General features: G+C 50.2%; 1 protein-coding gene across 1 annotated transcript; it reads left to right on the top strand.

Moving 5' to 3' along the window:
* Positions 1-8964: 8964 nt before the first annotated feature.
* TMED4 (transmembrane p24 trafficking protein 4) lies at positions 8965-12877 on the top strand. The gene is made up of 5 exons (XM_074940005.1): positions 8965-9283; positions 9674-9774; positions 10080-10205; positions 10658-10804; positions 11504-12877. Exons 1-5 carry the CDS (start codon positions 8965-8967, stop codon positions 11651-11653), a joined length of 843 nt encoding a protein of 280 aa, XP_074796106.1. The 3' UTR covers positions 11654-12877.
* The last annotated feature ends 4420 nt before the right edge of the window (positions 12878-17297 follow it).

The raw sequence follows: 17297 nt of genomic DNA on the forward strand, positions 1-17297 counted from the left end.
ATCCATACACATTTTCAACATTGACTTCAGGGTTCCATTGGACCTTTCCACCAGACCATTAGTCTGAGAGTGGTAAAGAGCAGTTTTCAGGTGCTTCACCCCACATAACTCCCACAACTGCTTGAAAACCACAGACATAAAATTAGAGCCACAGTCAGACAATATTTCCTTGAGAAAACCCACCCTGCTAAAAATAGAGAACAAGGCTCTTGCCACTGTCTCTGCCTCAATATTAGACAATGCTACAGCCTCAAGGTATCTGGTAGCAAAATCTAACAATACAAGGATGTATTTTTTCCCATTCCTTGAAGGTTTTGGGAGTGGTCCCACAATATCCACAGACACCCTGGCAAAAGCCTCCCCAATAATGGGCAGAGGCTGGAGGGGCACCTTGCTAGGCCCCCTTAACCCCTTACGCTTCTGACACAGTTCACAGCTCCTGCAGTACTCTCTCACTGATCTAAAGAGGTGAGGCCAGTGAAAATTTTGCTCTAGCCTGTCACGTGTTTTGCCTATACCCAGCTGTCCTGCAAATGGACCATCATGAGCCAACTTCAACAAATCATTGCGATAACTCTCAGGTACCACAAGCTGTTTGCGAACTGCTGCTTGGGAATGCTTCCTTCCCCTAGGAGGCTCCCTATACAACAGCACGTCCTACATGAAAAACCTGCCTCTCTCTTCACTAGCTGGGATCTGACTTTGAGCATCATTCCTGGCTCTCTCTAGTAATACATCACTCTGCTGGGCCATAATGAATTCCTTCTGGGTTTCATTCGAATTCAGAACCATCTCTGATACCTCAGATAAACCCTCACCTGATCCATCCTGGGAGACCCTCTCTGTCTGTTTGCAGTCCCCCTCGCTGCCATCAGTTAGGGTATCTGCACAGACCCAAACTCTCTTTGTGACCTGGTTACCACCTTAACTCAGACAGGCACCTTCAATAGGTTATTTCCTACCAATCAGCCGGAATTAAATCCCAGACAGCAGCATTCACATCCCCTGTAAAGCCATCCCACTCAAGATGGATTCTAGCCATCGGCAGGTCCACAGAGTACTCCGATGTTGCCAGGGGAGTATGGGACGGTAATGGCACTATGTCCTCTGGCTTCACCAGATGTCCCTTAACTATAGTCACATCAGAGCCAGTATCTCGCCATCCCATGCATTCAACACCATTGACCTTTGCCTCCTTAATAAATCTCTCACTCCCTTGCCATGCCTCAGTCCTAACATAACTGGTGAGCTCACCACCTCCTCCCATACTACTAGAGACTAAGGGGTTGTCATTAGTCACTGCTGTGCTTGCACCTGGACTCAAGGTGGTGCTGTTGTGGCTTGGTTCAGCCTGGGTTCTCAGAGTAATGGAGTTGGCATTTACCGTGGCTTTTGGGGCTGCTGGTCGGGCAATCTGGTCTCATGTGGCCAAGCACACCACAGTGATAGCATTTAACCTGTTTATTCTTGTGGTGAGAGTTCCTACCCTCTGGGCCCCCTTGAGCTCCTTTATAAGAGTCAGGGCCAGGTTTACTTTTAAATCCTTCCCTCCCCTTGAAGTGGGGAGGTCATTAATTTTCCCCTGGGGTTTATACCCTTCCCGAGCCCTGTTTTGAGTATGGGCACCTGCAAATTCCACAGCCTGTAGGACTGACTCAGGGTTCCTATCCCTCACACAGCTGCTCTCACATGGTCAGGAACAATGTCCAAGAACTGTTCTAAAATTATTAAATCCAGCAGTTTTTCAAAACTCCCAAGCTCCTTTGCTCCCACAATCGACTTTTTAACAAAACCCATCAGCTTATGAGCACATTCTACAAAAGTACAATCATGAGACATTTTAAAATTTCTAAACTTAACCCTGTAAGACTCAGGAGTGACCTTGAATCGCCTTAACACAGAATCTTTAAACAGCACATAATCTAAGGCTTCTTGTTCCCTCAATTAATTAAATACTTCCCTGGCTTTTCCAGTCAGTCAATCTGGTCAGCAGGACAGGCATTTGCTGCTCATCTGGGATCCCATGCAGAGTGCACAGATGTTCGAAGGTAGACAAAAACTCCTCTGTGTCTTCAGTATCTTTGTAAATGGGAAAGATCCTTTCCCAGTTTCTTTCGTTATGGTGGGGAAGCGGAGTACAAGGTGACGAGGACTTTCTCTGCTCTTCCAATACTTGGATCTGAAGTCTGGCTGTCTCCTGTTGCATCTGGTGAATCTTCTGTTGCATCTGCTTTTGATATGGTCTCCCACAGTATTCTTGCTAGCAAGTTAAAGAAGTATGGGCTGCGTGAATGGACTACAAGGTGGATAGAAAGCTGGCCAGGTCATCGGGCTCAAAGGGTAGCGATCAATGGCTCCATGTGTTATGCAGACAAAACTACACAGGATCGTTTCAGGGGACAAAACAAGACGTCACGTTTATTATAACACAATTTGATTTATGGCCAATAACTAATATCTAATACCTATGTACACACACACACACACACACACACACACACACACACCCAAATGTTCTGCAGCTGCTGTATAGTTACCAGTCCTGAATGTAGCTTGAGTTCGTGGCTTGGGTTCGTAGCTTGTGGCGGCTAACTGGCCAGGAAAGCCGGGCACAAGGAAGGGCTGGGTCTCTGTGGGGCATGCACCGATGCCCTTCCATGTTGGCAGCAGAATGTTACCCTCCAAAGTCTTCCATCTCATCCATCCTTTTTTTAGGCTTCAGTTTGAATCCAGAGTCTATAGGTCTTGCTGTGTCACGCTGCCTCTGGGGTCGGTGTGACTGATCATCCGTCAATTGCAGACATGACTTTCAGCTTTGATGTTTCTTCAGTTGTACTTTTGTCCTTTTCTTTTCAGGGTGGACTCTTCTTGCTTTGTCAGGGCTGTTGTCTGCATCTTCAGCCGTTGGTGTTTACACTTATTTCATCAGGACAGGCTGGGGCTGGAGGTTGATTCCATCATGCATCCATCCCTCATTCCCACATCTAAACTACACTAATCAGATTACAGCTGGGTTTTGCAAAACGAAGGGTGCAGCAGGGTTTACAAAATGGAGTGAGCATTTTAAAATGGAGTTTGGGACAAGTTAAAATGGAGTTTGAGTTACAATATGGACAAGTGTAAGGAATGGCAAACAGTGAGCAGAAGTTACAATGTTGAAACAGCAGCAAAGAGTTCTGTGGCACCTTACAGACGAACAGACGTATTGGAGCATAAGCTTGAAGTGGGTATTCTCCAATAAGCCTGTTCGTCTATAAGGTACCACAGGACTCTTTGCCTCTTTTACAGATCCAGACTAACACGGCTACCCCTCTGATGTTGAAACAGTTCAAGTGATTTGAGCAGCAACTGAATTGAAAGTGAAACTCAATTAGCCAGTTATTGGGGTAACTGGTTTTATGAATGAATGTTGTTTCATTCATAAAACTTTGCTTATGAAGTTATATTAATAAAGTGAACAATTAAAAACAATTTCATTGATCAGTTCTACATTGTCTAGTTGGCAGCCGGTATCAAGCGGAGTGCCCCAAGGGTCAGTCCTGGGGCCGGTTTTGTTCAATATCATTAATGATCTGGAGGATGGCATGGATTGCACCCTCAGCAAGTTTGCAGATGACACTAAACTGGGAGGAGTGGTAGATATGATGGAGGGTAGGGATAGAATACTGAGGGACCTAGACAAATTGGAGGATTGGGCCAAAAGAAATCTGATGAGGTTCAACAAGGACAAGTGCAGAGGCCTGCACTTAGGATGGAAGAATCCCATGCACCACTACAGACTAGGGACCGAGTGGCTAGGCAGCAGTTCTGCAGAAAAAGAACCTAGGGGTTACGGTGGACAAGAAGCTGGATATGAGTCAACAGTGGGCCCTTGTTGCCAAGAAGGCTAACGGCATTTTGGGCTGTATAAGTAGGGGCATTGCCAGCAGATCGAGGGATGTGATCGTTCCCCTCTATTCGACATTGGTGAGGCCTCATCTGGCGTACTGTGTCCAGTTTTGGGCCCCACACTACAAGAAGGATGTGGAAAAATTGGAAAGAGTCCAGCGGAGGGCAACAAAAATGATTAGGAGGCTGAAGCACATGACTTATGAGGAGAGACTGAGGGAACTGGGATTGTTTAGTCTGAAGAAGAGAAGAATGAGGGGGGATTTGATAGCGGTTTTCAACTACCTGAAAGGGGTTTCCAAAGAGGATGGAGCTCAGCTCTTCTCAGTGGTGGCAGATGACAAAACAAGGAGTAATGGTCTCAAGTTGCAGTGTGGGAGGTTTAGGTTGGATATTAGGAAAAACTTTTTCACTAGGAGGGTGGTGAAGCACTGGAATGGGTTACCTAGGGAGGTGGTGGAATCTCCTTCCTTAGAGGTTTTTAAGGTCAGGCTTGACAAAGCCCTGCCTGGGATGATTTAGTTCGGGATTGGTCCTGCTTTGAGCAGGGGGTTGGAAAGGACCTCAGGAGGTCATCTAGTCCAACCCCGATGTTCTATGATTTGGTAAGCTGTCTCCTCAGCAGTGAGCAGCTCAATACGCTCTCTAGGAGTCCTTCCTCTCTCTCAGAAGCCTCTCTTTTTAATTCAGCATTCTTTTCCTTTTCCAGCAATCAAATGTCCGCTGGTTTCTGTTCATGCTCAAGTTGCAGTTTATTTGCTGACTTTTGCATTCTAATTGCTTCTGCAGTATCAGGTGAGGGCTGTGCTCCTGCCTTCTGATGACTGGCCATTAACAGATCTCTCAGTTCTTGATTTGTAGCTTTCTTTTTAAAGCTTATCTCCTTTTCTGAACACAAATCTTCCAGGGCTTTTTTGTCAAGGCCCTCATATGCTCTTTGCTCACTCACTGCAAGTGCTCTTTAACCAACCAAACTCTCAATTCCAAAATTCAACTTGGATAGTGTGGGGTTCTGACCCAAAGCTTAACTGACCTGTGGAGCCAAGCAGGACTATGCCACTGTAACAATGCTGCCCTTGGTGGGACCCAACGGAGAGTGCCAATTCAGGACAAATTGCTGAGAGCAGGGCAGTTACAGCCCAAGGCTGGGGTTCCTTTGCACACCAAGGCAAACCAAACCAGCCAGACAGAGAAGACTTTGGTTTTACCCCATTGGCCAACCATAAGTCATACAAGCAATTCCCTTAGACACTCCAGTTTCCCAGTATTATCACCGGTGCCACTCATTATGGGGACGAATGGTTACGAAAACCAATACCCCAGTAAAAGAAAAATGTTCTCCAGATCCCAAAGGACCAAGCCCCAGACCCAGGTCAATATACAAGTTAGATCTTACCCACAAATCACGCGGTTGCCCATCCTTTAGAATCTAAAATCTAAAGGTTTATTCATAAAAGGAAAAAGATAGAGATGAGAGCTAGGATTGGTTACATGGAATCAATGACATACAGTGATGGCAAAGTTCTTGGTTCAGGCTTGTAGCAGTGATGGAATAAACTGCAGGTTCAAATCAAGTCTCTGGAGAACATCCACAGCTGGGATAGGTCATTCAGTCCTTTGTTCAGAGCTTCAGTTTGTAGCAAGCTTCCTCCAAGGGTATGAAGCAGGATTCAAGACAAAATGGAGATGAGGCAGCTGCCTTTTATAGTCTCTTCCAGGTGGAAGGGCACCTCTTTGTTCTTACTGTGGAAAATTACAGCAGAAAGATGGAGCTCGGAGTCACATGGGCAAGTCACATGTCCATGCATGACTCAGTTTACAGGCCAACGCCATTGTTTACATGTTAGTTTGAATGTTCCCATGAAAGCTCAGATGTGGATTGGAGTCTCCCAAAGTCCACTGTCAGTTAAGTGTTTCTTGATTGGGCACTTACTGAGAATAGTCCCTTCTCAAGAAGCTGACCAAATACTTCACTGAGGCTACTTAGAATCAAAACAAATTGATTTACAAGTACATAGCTAATATTCATAACTTCAACTACAAAAATGATACACCATACAGATAGCATAATCATAATCAGCAAATCATAACCTCTCCATATACTCCTTATATGACAGCCTTTGTACAATATTTGCTGCAAATATATAACAGTGGTTGCAACAATGATCTATACGGTCACAGGTTATGTCAGTAATGTCACACAGCTACAAGGATTAAGCATCAAGAATCGCTTTCTTGAGGTCCAGCTTAAAGGCTACAAGCAAAACAAAAGCACCTGGGGTTAGCACAGAGGAATCCACAAGCCATAACGAAATAAAAGGAATAAACCTAACCGTGTTTTCCTAAACATTTCCTGATCTACTTACATATTTGGGAAAAAGAAAAGGAGTACTTGTGGCACCTTAGAGACTAACCAATTTATTTGAGCATAAGCTTTTGTGAGCTACAGCTCACTTCATCGGATGCATACTGTGGAAAGTGTAGAAGATCTTTTTAAATACACACAAAGCATGAAAAAATACCTCCTCCCACCCCACTCTCCTGCTGGTAATAGCCAGGTATTTTTTCATGCTTTGTGTGTATATAAAAAGATCTTCTACACTTTCCACAGTATGCATCCGATGAAGTGAGCTGTAGCTCACGAAAGCTTATGCTCAAATAAATTGGTTAGTCTCTAAGGTGCCACAAGTACTCCTTTTCTTTTTGCGAATACAGACTAACACGGCTGTTACTCTGAAACCTTACATATTTGGGGTTTTAAATGAGTAGTTTCTAGGTATGATACTTATGATTTTTTCATACCTGGTCTAAGTTTCTTACAGCATAGCTGCTCCCTGGCCACCTCTCCCCGGAGAGCAAAAGGGGAGTCTTGTTTCCATTTTAAAAAGTTCTAGCCTTTCCATTGGCTCTTTTGGCCAGGTGCTCACTCACTTCCTTTTACCTATGAATAGCAGGGAGACTTTTTAACCCTTTACAGGTAAAGCAATTAGAGAACAGCTACTAAGCGGGATTTTATAGCTACTGGCTGGCTGGGTGTCCATAAAAGGGAGCTACCCTCCATCCCTTTTCATTTATCACAGAGGTGTTGCATTTAGATTGCTTTATGGGTTTCATGTTACACTGAAATGTTAGGGAATACATTCAAAAAGGGCAGGATGGCAGCCCGATTACACAGCCCACATCTGCAGAGTCCTGTGCTCGGGCAGAGACCCACGGTAGAGTCCCCATCCACTTTTCAGTTCTTTGGCTTGTTGAGCCAGACAGGGGGTGCTGTGTGAAGCGCTTTGTTCATTCCTTTGTCTCTTGGGTCATCTTGAGAGATCTCCAAGAAGCTTGCATGGAGATCCTCCATGACCCTCTCTGCTAGGGAATGCAGTCTTGTTTCTTCCCCCGCCATAGTGCCACAGCAGCAAACAGGTGAACGGCATAAACTGGGTCCTCTGGCTTTGTTACCCACACCAGAATCACCACGGCCTGTGAAACCAGTGCCAATATATACTGCACTTGCCTTATGGCCGTACCTAGGTAGGGACGCCCAATGTTTACAGCTTCCATACCACAGAACACTCCCACCGCCCCATCTGGCCATTCTCACCATGGTATAAGCTGCCCAGAGGACAATTAAGAAGGACCAATGCTAGAGAGAGCTATTGCTGCAGGAAAGACAATAGGATCAATGGGACACACCAGACAAACTGGGTTTGCTCAGGCAACAAAGCCAAATATTGCACTCAAACGAATGTTCAATTCAGGATGGCCACTAAGGTGCCGTTAGGGTTCGGTTCTGAGCAGGCCAGGGCAGGTGTTTTGGGTTAAGACAGAAGACATACTGCCTATCCTGTCCCAGCATCACTCAGAATGGGCCCCTAGAAGATGCAGCCAATCCTTTTAATCCTGCCTGCTGGGCCCTGATTGACTTGTGACAGAGGAGGAAATATTCTGTAAGATTTTTATGAGCTATTTGTGTGACTGTGCCTGTCATCTTGGCCTCGTTGTCCACTGGGGGGGTGGGGGGGGATTAATTTGCTCCCTAGTACTTGGGAGATCCGGCGTTCGAGACATGTAGTCACATCTGTGTCCACATATCTAAAACCTACAACAACAGCACCTTGTGGCCATCCTGAATTGAACATTCGTTTGAGTGCTGCAAGGTCAGGCACTGGACACCCCACTGCCTCCCGTGAACTACATCTTCCAACTCACTCACGGATCCTAGTGGACTCTTAGCCATGCAGTACCCATGCTGGATTGAACCCATTCCTTTGCAGGACCCCCCAACCTCCATGTGACAATTTCCTGCCTGTACAGTTCCAACCCTGCGCTTCCTATAAGCTAGTCCTCTTCTTGTTCCTTCCAGGCTAGTGCCTGTGTAATTCCACCCCGTCTGCATTTAGGCCATTCAGAATTTATAGCAGAGCCTCTCCTGGGCCACGTGTACTTCACAAGTCTGCACCAGCCCCTGTTGACTTTAACTGGGCCACACACCCTCCCCGGTCCTGGTCAACGTCCCCTCGCCAGGGAGATCAAGATCAGAGTTTCTCAGCCAAGCAGCTTTGCCTGAGTCAATAAAACCTTGGGAAGAGCTTCCAAAATGGAGCCCCACCCCCCTTCTGGTTTGGCTCCAAGTGTCCAGGAATAGTCTACCCTGGGCCAGCTGGGTGGACTCTGGCAGGGTATGAAAACAGCAGGAAAATCAGTGAGCAACAAGCAGCTTTCCAGAACAGGAACACCTGAACTCTGACCCCGCGCTCCCCTGCTAGCAGGCTGCAGAGCAATAGCAGAGACGGTATGGGATCTAGGAGCCCTGCAGACAGGAGCCAGGCGCCCTGGCCGACGGCACCAGCCTCGAACCCGCAGCTCCCCCGTTGTGAGCAGGGGGCTAAAGCCACTAAACCAACCCGCCAGGCAGCGAGCTTACTGGACGCATGCTCACCACACTCAGGCGCTAACAGTTGATACGCATGCGCGACCCCCTCCCTCAACAGGTTTAGGGGTGGAGCTGAAGGACGCTCCGCATCCCCGCGCGCACCCGTACCTGTGGCGTGTGGGTGCGTGACTGGTGGTTGTACGCTGCGCATGCTCAGAACCCTTCTCCCAGGCATGGCGCTTGCGCAGTTCTCCTCCAGGGCCGGGCATCTGAGTGATTGCGCATGCGCGTCGTCCTCAATCCCCAGGGGGCCGTGGCAGCGCATGCGCTGTAGGTCGGGAGAGGGAGCGGGGCTGTCCATGGTCGGCGGCGGTGGGGAGTGGGTACCCGGGATGCTGCGGACAGTGGCAGCCTTGGTGCTGCTGGCGCAGCTGGCGGGCCGGGGGGCGCATGCGCTCTACTTCCACATTGGGGAGACCGAGAAGCGCTGCTTCATCGAGGAGATCCCAGACGAGACCATGGTGATCGGTGAGGGGGGGCGGGGCGATGGGGGGGGCGAGACCAGCCGGCGGGGGGAGGCAGGGCGATGGGGGGGGGCGAGACCAGCGGGCGGGGGGAGGCAGGGCGATGGGGGAGGGGGGGGCGAGACCAGCCGGCGGGGGGAGGGGGGCGATGGGGGAGGGGGGCGAGACCAGCCGGCGGGGGGAGGCAGGGGGCTTGACACGAGGCGGGGAGGTGGGCGGGGGGCTGGGTTTGATGTGGGGTGGGGTGGTTGGCGTGATGGGCAGCAGGGGGTGAGAGGGCCGTGGGGGTGGAGTAGCACAGGGCAGTGCAGGATAAGGGAGTTGGGGGTGGGGTCAGGGCTAGCTAGGGGTATGACGGCAGCCCCCTGCCCTGATCCCCATCTCTGGTGTGCAGGGAATTACCGCACGCAGCTGTGGGACAAGCAGTCGGAGTCGTTCCTGCCCTCCACGCCGGGGCTGGGCATGCACGTGGAAGTGAAGGATCCTGATGGAAAGGTAATGCTGCCGGTGGGCGCAGGGCTGGGGGTGGCAGCGCCTCTTGCCTGGACTCGTCCTGCTGCTTTGGACAGAGCCCAGTTATCCTGCACCGGGGCATCTTCGTGTGCCCTCTCCCTTTCTCCTGCCCAGATCCTGGTGCCTCCCTTTGGTAAGGCCTTTGGGGCCAGATCTCAGGGGCTGCAGGCTTTGCTGGCCCAGGGTTTCCCTTGCCCTAGGAAAGTGAGATCAGCAGCATGCTGGCACTGTGGGGTGGGATGGTGGGTCTTGCTTGGCACTCACAGCTCTGTCGCTGGTGGTTCCAGGTAGTTCTGTCCCGGCAGTATGGCTCAGAGGGCCGCTTCACCTTCACCTCGCACACCCCAGGCGAGCACCAGATCTGCCTGCACTCCAACTCCACGCGCATGGCGCTCTTCGCAGGTGGCAAGCTGGTAAGAGAATCCCCCAGTGCTTCACCCGATCTCTGCCTCTGAACCCAGCGGGGTGGAGGGCTTAGGGTGCAGGTTGTCCGTTTCTTCCGGGAAAGCAGTTGGAACACTGCCTGTTGGCCGAGAGGAAGGGCTGTCTGCCTAACGTGCCTGACTGGGATCCCTGGGCTCCAATCCTGGCTCTGCCACTCTCTCCCAGGATGATCACCATGGGCCATTGCCTGCCCTCTTTGTGCCTCAGTTTCTCCAGCTATAGCACAGGGGTAATGCCTACTGCTTGTGGGAAGGTGAAGTGGGTCTCTCTGATATGTGTAAAGTGCTCTCCGATGCTGGAGGGAGGGGGCCAGGGGGTGTGTGGAAGCTGAAAGACAGATTCTCTGGGGCCTTAACCTGTAACCGCGTGTGCTGTGTTGCTGGGAGCCCCATGCCTCTGACCCCATGTGTGCCATGTGCAGCGCGTGCACCTGGACATCCAGGTTGGAGAGCACACCAACAACTACCCCGAGATTGCAGCCAAGGACAAGCTGACAGAGCTGCAGCTCCGAGCCCGGCAGCTGCTGGACCAAGTGGAGCAGATCCAGAAGGAGCAGAACTACCAAAGGGTAAGGGGCCCTGGGGTACGTGGATGTGGGGCTCTTGAGGGTTACTGAGGTGACTGTCCATTCTCCCCTCAATCCTCTCCAAAGAGTTCAGGGCTGTAAGACCTGCTTGCTGAGTGCTGGTTTGCATTCTTGGAATCGGCATAGGGCTGGGATAGGGAACCGTGGCAGGAAAGCCATCCCAGTGGCAGAGAGGGCTCATCAGGGGACCTACAGGCTGAAAACACACACTTGGCCTCATGTTCTGCCAAAGGGGCAATACAAGATGTGCTTCGGGTTGTGGCTGGGTGAGGGGGGATTTGTGAGGAGTGGGGGTGGCATGAGGCAGCTGGGCAGAGGATGTCCATGGCCACCCCCTCTGCTTCACCTGATCCTGGTCTGTGTCACACCTGGGACCATTGGGGACTGAGTGGGTTGGTGCCTGCCTAATCTGGAAGCTGTTGGCAGGGGATGTAAGTGTGCGTGTGGGAGACCTGCCCGGTTTGGAAGCCATTGGTGGGGGGCAGTAAGTGTGGGTGCATGCCTGCTTGTGCACGTGAAGAGGGCGCCATACACTGGCTGCGCAGTAGCAGGGGTCGTGATCCCCTTTAGGGCAAGATGGAGGGGGCCTGCCAACAGGGGGTGGCATTGTGCCTGGGAGGCAGGGGTTGAGGAGGATTCCCCACCCGCTCTGACTCCTCTTCCCATGTGCTCCCTGCACAGTACCGGGAGGAGCGGTTCCGCATGACCAGTGAGAGCACCAACCAGCGGGTGCTGTGGTGGTCCATCGCCCAGACCATCATCCTCATCCTCACCGGCATCTGGCAAATGAGACACCTCAAGAGCTTCTTCGAGGCCAAGAAACTGGTTTAATCCCCTACCTTTCCAATCACCACTGCAGCGCCCTCCACTCTCCCCCACACTGGCATGCCCCTCGCTGCCCCTCCCCCTCTGGGCATAGGTAGGCACTGAATTGCACTGGAACTGGGAAGCACGGGTACCTGCTGGCTGTCACACCACCGTGCTCCCAAGCCCCTGGGGGGCCATGATTAGCCAGCCTGGCCACCAGGCATCTTGCCGTGTTGCCAGCAGACAGGCAGGAAGAGGCCAGATCCTGGCTGTCTTGCTGACTCCAGGAGGTGCCTCTGGTGCTTCGCCAGCTGGGGCTAGCAGCTCCTCCTGGGGGCTTGGCACTGATCTGCCCTGCTACTGACAGGGCATCAGGGGTATGCCAGCCTGGGCAGAGGCCGCTCTGTCCTCGCACACGAGTGCCATCGGTGCTGCTCTCCCTCCAGTTGCTGGGGCCCTGCTGCCCTGTCCTTTACCCACCTGGCACCTGTTTCACTCTGGTTCATCCCGCCTGTGGTCGATAGCTGAGGCATTCGGGAGTGAGGTGCATTTGGTCGGCGGCTCTGCACCCAGCATGTGTGTTTCAGCCCTCGGGTGCGAGGAGAGGTGAGGGGCAGCCGCTATTTTATACCAGAATCTATTTTGATAACTGCAGCCCAAGACAGTGGCCCGGCCTCTTTTTTCCCCTGGTGCCCTGCCCCTTATCTGCAGGGGAGGCCAGACCCCACCTCCTCTCTCCCCTTCATCTGCTCCAGTCCCCCATAGGAGACCAGAGATGCTCTGACTGTGGCCAGGAGCGCTCAGGAAGGGAGAGCTGAATTTAGCCCTCTGGGGCCGGCCATATGCCAGGCTGTATCGTCCTGTCTTGCCCCCGGCACATGACCTGTTCAGTTCTGTCTGAGATCCCAGGCTCCACGCACCCTCCCTCAGCTGGATCTATTCAGGGGGTGAAGTACATTGTGGTGGGTGCTTTGCCAGCTTTGTTGCATGGCAGGGGGAAGCGGCTGGTGCCAGTGGACACCCCCCTCCCTTTTGGTATTTATGGTGGTGAAGGCAGATGGGTGTGGGGCTGCCCTGGTATAGTTAAGATGCAGTAAATCTGAAATGCAGTTTGTTGTTTTCTCCTTCCCCCATGGTACTACCAAATTGGGTTGGTTCTGTCTGGGCCCAGCCCCCGTGCTGCAGGGAGAATTCATAACAGATGTTCTTTGTTACAATTTTGGAGTGAAATAAAACCTCTTCTGGTAACTCATGTGCTGGGGGATGGTTATTGGACTGGGGCCGGTTTCTGAGCTCTCTGTCTGGCTGCTTCTACTGGTGGGGAAATGGGGGAGATCCTAGAAAAATAACCCCAGTAAATTCTTTGGGGAGGCCCATGTGTACGGTGCCTAGCACCGAGCCCCACCCCAACATGCTGTGAAGAAAATGGATCTAGGTTTTGTAAAGATGGTCTTGTTTTCAAAGATGTGAGATTCAAGTGACAGTGAACAAGAACACAGGAGCAAATGGTTACACACGCAACACAGTCATAACCTGCTTTCTAGAGCCTCCCACCAGCTTAACTTCCTCTCTCGAGAAGTTTCTCTCACCCAAAGCCCTCTGCAGCATTTCGGCCAAGGTTGGCTGAGCCAGTTTTCATGAATGTAATCGTGCTGTCTGTTTACTTCCCAGGTGGGGAATGTTCTTTGCCGTCAAGAAATCCCCCCCAAGTTAGTTGTCTTTGCTTATGGACAGGATAATCTCCCCTTGCCACCGGGCTTGCGTGCTCCATTCCTGTTGAGGTCACATCTGTTTGTTAACGTTTGAGTGTGTTTAGCTGGGCACCCACTGCGTTAGCTTCCAATGCTTTAATTACATCCCAGTCCTGCTTTTCACCTCTGCCAGTGACTCGTACTTTGCTGCAGACTCTGAGAACATATTTTCAGTCTATGTACATAACTCCTTAGGGGCTATCTGGGCGTACATTTCATGCCGATGCTAAGGAACTGCATGACCCTAGCTTTCATATGAAACTGTACCTGACATCTGTTGGTGAACCAGCATGTACAGACCAGTCAGGATATACCTGTAACCCCCTTGTCAGTGCCATTACGAAGGTCTTGGGTCACAACGGGAGCTGTCTGAGCTCAACAGCTGGCCCACAAAGCATGTGGGAAGAGAGGGGAGATGCCTGTGCTCACCTATGGACATGACCCCTGAATGTAGATACACTCGCAGCCACCGTGACCCCGAGTGTGAATCACTCATAACTGATGCACAGTAAGAACAGCAAAGGGGGTACGTGGTGAGGTACATGCTAGAGTACATCCTCCCCTTGTGGGGGATCACTGGTGTTTCCTGTGGGGTCCTGCAGGGATCAGTTCTTGGCCCTGGGCAGTTTCATATTTTTATCAATGACCTGGAAAAGAGAATAAAATCACTGATGAAGTTTGCAGGTGCCCCAAAGGGTGGGGGAGTGGTAAGTAATGAAGAGGACAGGTCACTGGTACAGAGCCAACTGGATTGCTTGGTAAGCTGGACACAAGCAATACACATTTTAATATGAGTGAATATAAAGTCCTACATCTAGCAACAAAGAATGCAGGTCATACTTACGTGAGAGGGGATTCCATCCTGGGAAGCAGTGACTGAAAAGGACTTGGGGGGGGGCATGGTGCAAAATCAGCTGAACATGAGCTCCCAGTGACACTGGGGCCAAAAGAGCTAATGTGATCCTGGGATGCATAAACATCTGGAGCACAGAGCACTGGTGCAAGCGCTGCTGGAATCCAGCACCCAGTTCTGGTGCCCGCAGTTCAAGAAGGATGGTGATTAATTGGAGCGGGATCAGAGAAGAGCCAAGACATTGATTAAAGGATTAGAAAACCTGCTTTGTAATGATAGACTCAAGGAGCTCAATCTATTTAGCTCAACAAAGAGAAGGCTAAGGGGTGATTGGATCATAGTCTATAAGCATCTACATGGGGAACAAATTCAATGAGGCTTGTCAATCTAGCAGGGAAAGATGTAACAGTGCAAGGGTTGGAAGTTGAAGCTAGACAAATTCAGACTGGAAATAAGATGCACGTTTTTAATGAAAGGTTTCAGAGTAACAGCCGTGTTAGCCTGTATTCACAAAAAGAAAAGGAGTACTTGTGGCACCTTAGAGACTAACCAATTTATTTGAGCATAAGCTTTCGTGAGCTACAGCTCACTTCATCGGATGCATACTGTGGAAACTGCAGAAGACATTATATACACAGAGACCATGAAACAACACCTCCTCCCACCCCACCCCCCCACTGGCAATAGCTTATCTAAAGTGATCATCAAGTTGGGCCATTTCCAGCACAAATCCAGGTTTTCTCACCCTCTGCCCCCCCCCCCCCCCAACTCACTCTCCTGCTAGTAATAGCCCATCCAAAGTGACCACTCTCTTCACAATGTGTATGATAATCAAGGTGGGCCATTTCCTGCACAAATCCAGGTTCTCTCACCCCCTTACCCCCCTCCAAAAACCACACACACAAACTCACTCTCCTGCTGGTAATAGCCTATCCAAAGTGACCACTCTCCTTACAACGTGCATGAAAATCAAGGTGGGCCATTTCCAGCACAAATCCAGGTTTTCTCGCCCCCCCACCCCCATACACACACAAACTCACTTTCCTGCTGGCAATAGCTCATCCAAACTGACCACTCTCCCCACAATGTGCATGACAATCAAGGTGGGCCATTTCCAGCATAAATCCAAGTTTAACCAGAACGTCTGGGGGGGGGGGGGGGGCGTAGGAAAAAACAAGGGGAAATAGGCTACCTTGCATAATGACTTAGCCACTCCCAGTCTCTATTTAAGCCTAAATTAATAGTATGCAATTTGCAAATGAATTCCAATTCAGCAGTTTCTCGCTGGAGTCTGGATTTGAAGTTTTTTTGTTGTAAGATAGCCACCTTCATGTCTGTGATTGCGTGACCAGAGAGATTGAAGTGTTCTCCGACTGGTTTATGAATGTTATAATTCTTGACATCTGATTTGTGTCCATTTATTCTTTTACGTAGAGACTGTCCAGTTTGACCAATGTACATGGCAGAGGGGCATTGCTGGCACATGATGGCATATATCACATTGGTGGATGTGCAGGTGAACGAGCCTCTGATAGTGTGGCTGATGTTATTAGGCCCTGTGATGGTGTCCCCTGAATAGATATGTGGGCACAGTTGGCAACGGGCTTTGTTGCAAGGATAGGTTCCTGGGTTAGTGGTTCTGTTGTGTGGTATGTGGTTGTTGGTGAGTATTTGCTTCAGGTTGGGGGGCTGTCTGTAGGCAAGGACTGGCCTGTCTCCCAAGATTTGTGAGAGTGTTGGGTCATCCTTCAGGATAGGTTGTAGATCCTTAATAATGCGTTGGAGGAGTTTTAGTTGGGGGCTGAAGGTGACGGCTAGTGGCGTTCTGTTATTTTCTTTGTTAGGCCTGTCCTGTAGTAGGTGACTTCTGGGAACTCTTCTGGCTCTATCAATCTGTTTCTTCTCTTCCGCAGGTGGGTATTGTAGTTGTAAGAATGCTTGATAGAGATCTTGTAGGTGTTTGTCTCTGTCTGAGGGTGTATCGCAGAGCTTGGCTGTAGACGATGGATTGTGTGGTGTGGTCAGGGTGAAAGCTGGAGGCATGTAGGTAGGAATAGCGGTCAGTAGGTTTCCGGTATAGGGTGGTTTTTATGTGACCATTGTTTATTAGCACTGTAGAGTCCAGGAAGTGGATCTCTTGTGTGGACTGGACCAGGCTGAGGTTGATGGTGGGATGGAAATTGTTGAAATCATGGTGGAATTCCTCAAGGGCTTCTTTTCCATGGGTCCAGATGATGAAGATGTCATCAATATAGCGCAAGTAGAGTATGGGCGTTAGGGGATGAGAGCTGAGGAAGCGTTGTTCTAAGTCAGCCATAAAAACATTGGCATACTGTGGGGCCATGCGGGTACCCATAGCAGTGCCGCTGATCTGAAGGTATACATTGTCCCCAAATGTAAAATAGTTATGGGTAAGGACAAAGTCACAAAGTTCAGCCACCAGGTTAGCCGTGACATTATCGGGGATAGTGTTCTTGATGGCTTGTAGTCCATCTTTGTGTGGAAAGTTGGTGTAGAGGGCTTCTACATCCATAGTGGCCAGGATGGTGTTATCAGGAAGATCACCGATGGATTGTAGTTTCCTCAGGAAGTCAGTGGTGTCTCGAAGGTAGCTGGGAGTGTTGGTAGCGTAGGGCCTGAGGAGGGAGTCTACATAGCCAGACAATCCTGCTGTCAGGGTGCCAATGCCTGAGATGATGGGGAGCCCAGGATTTCCAGGTTTATGGATCTTGGGTAGTAGATAGAATATCCCAGGTCGGGGTTCCAGGGGTGTGTCTGTGCGGATTTGATCTTGCGCTTTTTCAGGAAGTTTCTTGAGCAAATGCTGTAGATGCTTTTGGTAACTCTCAGTGGGATCAGAGGGTAATGGCTTGTAGAAAGTGGTGTTGGAGAGCTGCCGAGCAGCCTCTTGATCATATTCTGACCTATTCATGATGACAACAGCACCTCCTTTGTCAGCCTTTTTGATTATGATGTCAGAGTTGTTTCTGAGGCTGTGGATGGCTTTGTGTTCCGCACGGCTGAGGTTATGGGGCAAGTGATGCTGCTTTTCCACAATTTCAGC

Source organism: Natator depressus, chromosome 26 (genome assembly GCF_965152275.1).
Source record: "Natator depressus isolate rNatDep1 chromosome 26, rNatDep2.hap1, whole genome shotgun sequence".
NCBI lineage: Eukaryota > Metazoa > Chordata > Testudines > Cheloniidae > Natator > Natator depressus.